General features: G+C 39.7%; 1 protein-coding gene across 1 annotated transcript; it reads left to right on the top strand.

Moving 5' to 3' along the window:
• The first annotated feature begins 414 nt into the window (after positions 1 to 414).
• LOC148193085 (protein STRICTOSIDINE SYNTHASE-LIKE 3-like) lies at positions 415 to 7,464 on the top strand. Its single transcript, XM_088099664.1, has 4 exons — positions 415 to 871; positions 2,160 to 2,441; positions 6,127 to 6,294; positions 6,797 to 7,464. Exons 1-4 carry the CDS (start codon positions 543 to 545, stop codon positions 7,197 to 7,199), a joined length of 1,182 nt encoding a protein of 393 aa, XP_087955790.1. The 5' UTR covers positions 415 to 542; the 3' UTR covers positions 7,200 to 7,464.
• Positions 7,465 to 7,950: the final 486 nt, after the last annotated feature.

Here is a 7,950-nt window from a genome sequence, read left to right on the forward strand (position 1 = left end):
ATCAGTGAAATTTATCTTTATAAAAATTTAAAATACTTTATACAATAAAATATTAAGGATTAACTTCAACCAATAATATTAATTCAAAATTAATCTATTAGTAAAACAATTTTATTGAGAAGAAACTTAATAATATCTTTAATGAAAAAAAAATATTATAAGAATGAAAAATTTTGAATAAAAAAAAAAAGTTGAATTCAATTTTTTTTTTAATTTTTTAAACTTAATTGAAATTTGTTTATACTTTGAATCAATGTTATTTGAAAAATACATTCAACATAAAAAAAATTAACATTTTAAAATTTAAAAACCAATGTATCCAAAATTAAATACTTATTTAATCCTGATTTTTATCAAACAAATAGTAAGAACGTGGCGAATTTAATAATGGAAGGAAGGCTGTCTGATGGAGGTTGAAAAAATGCATTGGGCATTGAAGTGTTTTAGGTGGTCACGAGGCTAAGGCCTGGTCACCTACCTAACCCACGCTGCTATTAGTTTGTTTGATCCAACAACCCTTTCTTCCTCGTAACGACTTTTCCATGACTCTGCTGCGAGGTCTTGCGATCTTCTTCCTCTTGGTTGCTCTCTACTGTGGGCTGGACCCCTTCCACCACAGCCCAATAGCCCATTTCCCGGAATTCCAGAGCAAGAGGGTGGACCTTCCCCCATGGTCGGACATTCCCACCGACCAAGACAAACATAATCTGTTGCAGAAGTCCGAGATTAAGTTCCTGAACGAGGTGCAGGGACCAGAGAGCATTGCTTTCGATCATCATGGTCGTGGCCCTTACACTGGTCTTGCTGATGGAAGAATCGTCTTCTGGAACTCTCACTCTTGGCTTGACTTTGCCTATACCTCTCCCAATAGGTACTACCTCACTTCATTCCCTCACTCTTACTGCACTACTGTTCTTAACTAGGTTTATTTCGTAGGACAGTTTTATTAATGGTATTGTATGGTTTTGTGAATTTTATATGATAAATACTTTTTTTATTTTACAGGTCCTGTTTTGTTTGGTTTACTTAATTTCTTAACATGATTCCAGAATCATAAGGTAGAGCCCTAACGTAAGGTTTAAAATTAACTTAAGTAACTAGTTTTTTTATAATAGAAAAATGTTTTTTAGTTTAGCTATTGAAAATATCAAATGCAGACGGTGTTTTGACGCAATTCTGTGGGATTTTTTTATCCAATTGGATGATTGGGTTTGAAATGCATAAGAAAAAAAAGAATATTTAGATTTAAGAATGTCTATTTAGAGACCGCGGAAGAGTCTCCTTTTGCAAACTTTGTATTATAATATTATTGGCTTTTTAAAGAGACATGTGAGTTTAAACTGACTTTTTTATAGTAACAACTTGAATCCTATAATATGTTACACGTTAAAGTTGAGGATGTTGGAAAGATTTTAATAAAAGGTGGTTATCTAGGCTTTTATTACTCAACTTCCTCCGATATCATTGTTTATATATATATTTAGAGTCTTTTTCTCTTTTTTCAGTATTTTGTGTTTTGGGCTTTATTAGAACTTAAATAATTCATTAGATGCACAATCTTTAGAGTGTCAGTGGTCATTGATCCATTGAGCTCGTAATCTGAATAAAATTAGTAATAGTAAATATATTAAATTAACGACAGAGGAAACAAGCCAGTAATTCGGGTGTGCCACAATTATTTTAATAAAGGAATATTAAAAACGTTGGAATATTTGGGGGTGACTATGCACCTGTGAGTCACCCCGTTCCCTTTGACACTTTGAAAATAAGTTTTTCTAACGATGAAAGGTTTGTAACTTAACAGCCTATTTCAAATCCATCATAGCTGCATTCATAGATGAATGGCTTAATTGGATGAAAATCTATCAATTCTTTACTTGAAGATGTTAACAGAACTATCAATGCAAGCCTTTTTTTTCCCTAGTCTCTGATTTTCTACCCCACATATCATATTCCATGATACTGCTGTGAAACGCTACCTTCTTGTGACATGATTGATGGACCTTACATGCCAGTGTCATTTTCTATTTAAGTTTAAGCACAAATCTTTAGCATTGGAGTGATGACTAAATGTTAACCTTTTTCCTCATCCAGATTGTGGCTAAGTTTGCATACAATATCGTTTCCACTGTATAGTTATGATTTGTTCCTAAACACAGGTCGGAGATATGTAATCCAGTAGCATCTGCAACCCCATTTAGTTATGTGAAGACTGAGCATATCTGTGGAAGGCCTTTGGGGCTCAGATTTCACAAGAAAACAGGTGATTTGTTCATAGCAGATGCATATTTTGGGCTCTTGAAGGTGGGGCCTGAGGGTGGCTTGGCAACATCTCTTGTGACTGAGGCTGAAGGGATTCCACTGAAATTTACTAATGATGTTGATGTTGATGGGGAAGGGAATGTTTATTTTACAGAGAGCAGTGCTCATTATCAGAGGAGGTAGGATTTTGATCGTCATTAGAGTTGCAAGTTTTTATTTTGTCACCGTTTTAGATAAAAGTATTCTAACATAATTATAATGTACCACTGCTGAAAAGGGAATACTGATACCATAATTAGGAATGTTGAACTTGTTGCCACACATTACATTATAGCAGTGCTACATTAGTATTTGTTAATGGTGGTATGGGCGTGATATTATTGGTGAGTGTTATACACGTTAGTTGTTAGGGAACTAATTGTATATAGTAGAAGGAGAAACGTTACCCAGGCTAACTGCCAAGGCAGTTAGGAAAGTCAGTATAAAAGGGGTGGCTTGGTTGGTGAGAAGACAGTTTTGGAGTATTATTGTTTTGCGAGAACTCTTGTAGTTCTTTGGAGAGAGGTTAAGCTCTCGGGTTACATTGTAACACCATTCTTGTTGATTCTTTTCAATAAAAGGAGGCTGTATAATTCCGAGTACCTGTTCTGTGTTGTGTTTCTAGTGCTATTCATAGGTTCTTGATTAAAAGAACCTATCATTTGGTCCGACCTGCCGGATCGGAGTGGGGGTGAAGGATCAAGAAGTAATCGAGAAACTGCCGGATTGAGATGCCACCGGAATCGTGTGCGGGTGAAGGAAATTGCGGTTGATAGAATGAAGGCGCAGATAGGGGAGCTACGACCAGATTATGCAGCAATACGCCAAAATTATGTTGCAATACGCCAAAATTATGCTGCAATACAGTTAATAAAAGGAGGCTGTATAATTCCGAGTACTTGTTCTGTGTTGTGTTTCTAGTGCTATTCATAGGTTCTTGATTAAAAGAACCTATCATTTAAAATTGTGTTTCTAGTGCTATTCATATGTTCTGTGTTGTCACCCAGCTGTCCTGCCAAGGCTGGGTCACTGCAGATTTTCTTCTTCTCTCCATCCACCACATACAGCATAGACATTTCTTTCCAGTTAATAACCACCTCACCTAGTTTTGCCAACCATGCAATACCCAATATTAAATCCACTCCACCGAGATCAAACACATGCATGTCCTCCTCTACCTTCACATTACCCAACTTCAATCCCACCTTTTCACATCGCCCCCGAGTCCACTTCTTACACCCGTCACCCAAACTCACCGCGTATGTGGCCGTTTCTGTTACCGGAAGCCTCAGTTCCTCCACCACCTTCCGGCTAATGAAATTGTGGTTGGCCCCACTATCGATCAGGACTACCACTCTTCTCTCCCCTATCAACCTGGTCAACTTCAGGGTCTTGGAAGGCGTCAGCCCCTCCGCCGAACATGCCGACAGCTCCAGGGTTTTTGCTTCCAGGTTAAAGTTTTCCTCCCATTCCTCCTCCTCGTCTTCTGCTAGTAACAGGACCCTTAAGCTCTTCTCCGCACATCGATGACCCGGAGCGAATGGTCCACCGCATCGGAAACACCTTCCTTCTTCCCGCCTCTTCAGAAACTCTGAATAAGGTAAGTTTCTGACCATTCTTCCCCTGTTATCGCCTCCCGATGTAACATCCATCTTTCCTTCCTCATCCTTCATTCTAATGGTAAGGCCGTTCGACCAAGTACTGAGAGGTTGTTTGGACTGTAAGACCGTTCGGCCTTTGAATCTAATTGTAAGACCGTTCGGCCAATGACTAGGAGACCGTTTTGAGTGTAAAACCGTTCGGCATTTTACTGTGGCTATAAGACCGTTCAGTTCCTCCCGTCCTCTTCCATTCTGGTCCGTCAGTCCTCTCCCGTGCGGATCCGGCAATCCTCTCCCGTTGGCTTCCCGACGTCCTCTCCCGTTCGGTTCTGTTAGTCCCCTCACGTTCGGTTCCGGTCTTCTCACGTTCGGATCCAACAGTCCTCCTCTACCGTTCGGCTCAATTCCCACTATCTTTATACCGTTCGGCTCTCTTCCCACTATATTTATACCGTTCGGCTCTTTATCTATCGACCCATGCAGCTCCATCACTTTTGGCTGAATAGGGCCACCAGCCGAGATAGTGGACAACTCCGTCTGCTTCAGGTCTAATTCTATCTCGGACCGCTCGGCAACCTCACCTGGGATATTGCGCTTGACCTCAGACCACTCGACAACCTTCGATTGGCCTGTGTTATAGCGATCGGCCTCGCACTGTGTCCACTGACCGCTCGTTCGTCTCCAAGACGACTGGTCTTCTATGTCCTCGGACCGCTTGGGAAATCTCGATCGGCTTGAGTTATAGCGATCGGCCTCGGACTGTGTCCACTGACCGCTCGTTCGTCCCCATGTCGACTGGTCTTCTATTTCGTCTGACTGCTCGGCAGCTCTTGATCTGCCTGTGTTATAGCGATCGGCCTCGGACTGTTCGGCTAATCCCGCTCGGTCTGGTCTACAGTACTTGGCCTCGTACCGCTCGGTAACCGCTTCTCGCGTTCGTCCCCAGATGACTCGTCTTCTATTCCGCTCCCTTTTCTTACCTTTTCGCCTCCTTGCACATACTCTTCTCCTGTCGCTACCTGTTTCGATGCCGCCAAACGCTCAACAATGGTTCCAAACCTTATCACCAGGGCCTCCTTCAAGCCATCCCAGGAACGGTTCTTGGCTTTCTCCTTCCAGGCTCTGAACCAGTAGCCCGCGCTGCCCTCCATGCTTAAGTCCGCGAACTGCACTTTCTCCTCCTCCGCTACTCCTTGAAGCTCGAAAACCCTCTCCGCCCTATTGATCCAGTTTAACGGGTCCAACCCTTCGAAAGCGGTTAATTCACCCCTTTTCCGCCATTGATTTTGCACCTCCTGGTGATCGCCACAGTGATTGTGGGTTTGGGTCCCACCGTAATCGCCACCCACTCTCCCTCTAATATCCTCCTCGCACCGTCGCTTGTTCCCTTTGACGTAAGCCTGACTTCCACCTGATTGTTCGTCGTTGTTGTGAGCCCGCGCCCCCATCATCCTCATTATTTCTTGCAAATCTTGGCGTATTGCAGCATAATTTTGGCGTATTGCTGCATAATCTGGTCGTAGCTCCCCTATCTGCGCCTTCATTCTATCAACCGCAATTTCCTTCACCCGCACACGATTCCGGTGGCGTTTCAATCCGGCAGTTTCTCGATTACTTCTTGATCCTTCACCCCCACTCCGATCCGGCAGGTCGGACCAAATGGTAGGTTCTTTTAATCAAGAACCTATGAATAGCACTAGAAACACAACACAGAACAGGTACTCGGAATTATACAGCCTCCTTTTATTGAAAAGAATCAACAAGAATGGTGTTACAACGTAACCCGAGAGCTTAACCTCTCTCCAAAGAACTACAAGAGTTCTCGCAAAACAATAATACTCCAAAAACTGTCCTCTCACCAACCAAGCCACCCCTTTTATACTGACTTTCCTAACTGCCTTGGCAGTTAGGCTGGGTAACGTTTCTCCTTCTACTATATACAATTAGTTCCCTAACATTAGTCAATAACTATAAATACACTATTTGGTCATTTTTGTTTCTAAATCATGCTCAGTTTAAAGAAATGGCATGTTATTGTTTAAAATGTTTTTAAAGGTTATTATTGTTGGAGTTTGTGGGTGTCCTACATTTTATAGAAATGAGAAATTTGAATAATATAGGAGAATGATCCAATCTACTACCTCAGGGCTTGGAATTTTAAAATGCTTATACTGTATTGTTTCATCTGTTTTGTTCTGGTGATTCTGACATAATTGTTGTACAGGAATTTCCTTCAACTGGTATTCTCTGGGGATGATAGTGGCAGGGTTTTGAAATACAACCTAGTCACTAAGGAAACCACTGTTCTTTTTAGGAACATTCAATTCCCAAATGGCATTACCTTAAGCAAGGATGGTTCCTTCTTTGTCTTGTGTGAAGGGGTTGTTGGCAGGTGAATCTAATATATCATATTTCAGCATTTTCTATGCTAACCTTTTATGTAGAATTTCTTATATGCTCTTAAAGCAAGAAAAGTTTCTGGCTTTTTTTTTTCTATTTCACAAATGGATCTTGTAATATTTGATCTTTAACCAAGCTGAATGACGCCATGTGATTCATATAGTCAACTTCATCATCAATGCGTTTTCCACTTGACTAAACACAAAATCGAAATGCTACACTTCTAATTACAAAAATCTTCTCTTGCTGTGGAGAACCTATGAATTTCTCCCAATGTTTGTTATTTACCTTTACCTGAGCATGCTTTGTACTCAATTGGGCATAAGAAATTTAGTTCTTATTTACTCAAAGCCTGATACTAATATATCTCTCTAGGTTGCAAATGATGCAAATCCAGTTTATTGATTGTTGTTGTCAGCTGCTGGCAATTACTTCTACATCTGAATTCAAGTTACTGCAAAAGTCACCTTCTCAAACCATTTTCTGTTATGTAGGTTACGTAAATACTGGCTGAAAGGAGAAAAGGCTGGGACTTCAGAGATTTTAGCCACTCTACCTGGATTTCCTGACAATGTGAGAGTCAATGAAGATGGTGATTTTTGGGTAGCTCTTCATTGTAGAAGGTATATGTATCCATACTATATGGGTCTGTACCCAAAGATAAGGAAAATCATACTCAAGCTTCCTATACCATTAAAATTTCATTACATGCTACAAATAGGAGGTCACCAACATGCAGTAGTTATGAAGTATAGCCCTGAAGGTAGAATTTTGCAGATATTGGAAGACAGTGAGGGGAAAGTTGTTAGAGCGATAAGTGAAGTGGAGGAGAAGGATGGTAGACTATGGATAGGAAGTGTTCTCATGCCTTTTGTTGCAGTATACAACTTGAAATGAGATTCTCTTTGCTAGGTTGACTTGGCAATCTTTAGATTCTCTTTGCTATGTTGACTTGGCAATTGAAGAGGGTTTTGATTCAATATTATCAATAATGAGTCTTAAATTCCTGGTTTGAAATTGAAATGATGTAACAAGTTTTGCTTCCACGTTACCATTACAGTGGTTGGTGGTGTTTCCATTGATAAACAACTTTTATATGTGGCTACTAGTGTTTTTATTGATTATCAAAATGAAGAATGAATATCCAAAATATTTATATGAATTGTTCTTCAATGAACTTAGCTGCAACGGGAGTAGATAACAGCAACTACTACCTCTAACTTAATATCGTGACCGTGTTTAGAAGGTTAATGTAATTCTGTGCTAGCCAGAAGATTGAAAGTAAATATTATTGGAACAAAGGGTTTGCGTTAAAAAGATAGTAAAAATGCGGATTTGTTTGAAAGTAGGCAAATTCTTCCAGCATCTCCATAATTTTCGTCCTGTACTCTATATCTGAAAGTTAAAAGTATCTTTGAGATTGTGAAATTCAAAAACAAAAACTAATTTTTGAATTATATTATTTGGAAGAGTTTTTGTTTTAAGACTTTCAAATTTCCCAATTTAAAAAACAAAACTTTTGAAAGTTATTTTGCATGAAAGTTATTTTTAATCTTCAGATTTGGATAATCTGAAAGTCAATGACATTTGGGTATTTTGTACAAAAAAAACGAAGGATATTTTGCATAATTTGGAAACTTTTTTAAAA

The sequence above is a fragment of the Vigna umbellata genome, chromosome 9, assembly GCF_029865625.1.
Source record: "Vigna umbellata cultivar VRB3 chromosome 9, Vumbellata_1.0, whole genome shotgun sequence".
NCBI lineage: Eukaryota > Viridiplantae > Streptophyta > Magnoliopsida > Fabales > Fabaceae > Vigna > Vigna umbellata.

What these genes read in the sequence shown, in the direction of transcription:
- LOC148193085 (XM_088099664.1), top strand. Translation starts at nt 543, where the DNA reads ATGACTCTGCTGCGAGGTCTTGCGATCTTCTTCCTCTTGGTTGCTCTC. An exon ending in GCCTATACCTCTCCCAATAG is followed by an intron (nt 872 to 2,159) that starts GTACTACCTCAC and finishes TCCTAAACACAG; the next exon opens with GTCGGAGATATGTAATCCAG. An exon ending in AGTGCTCATTATCAGAGGAG is followed by an intron (nt 2,442 to 6,126) that starts GTAGGATTTTGA and finishes ATTGTTGTACAG; the next exon opens with GAATTTCCTTCAACTGGTAT.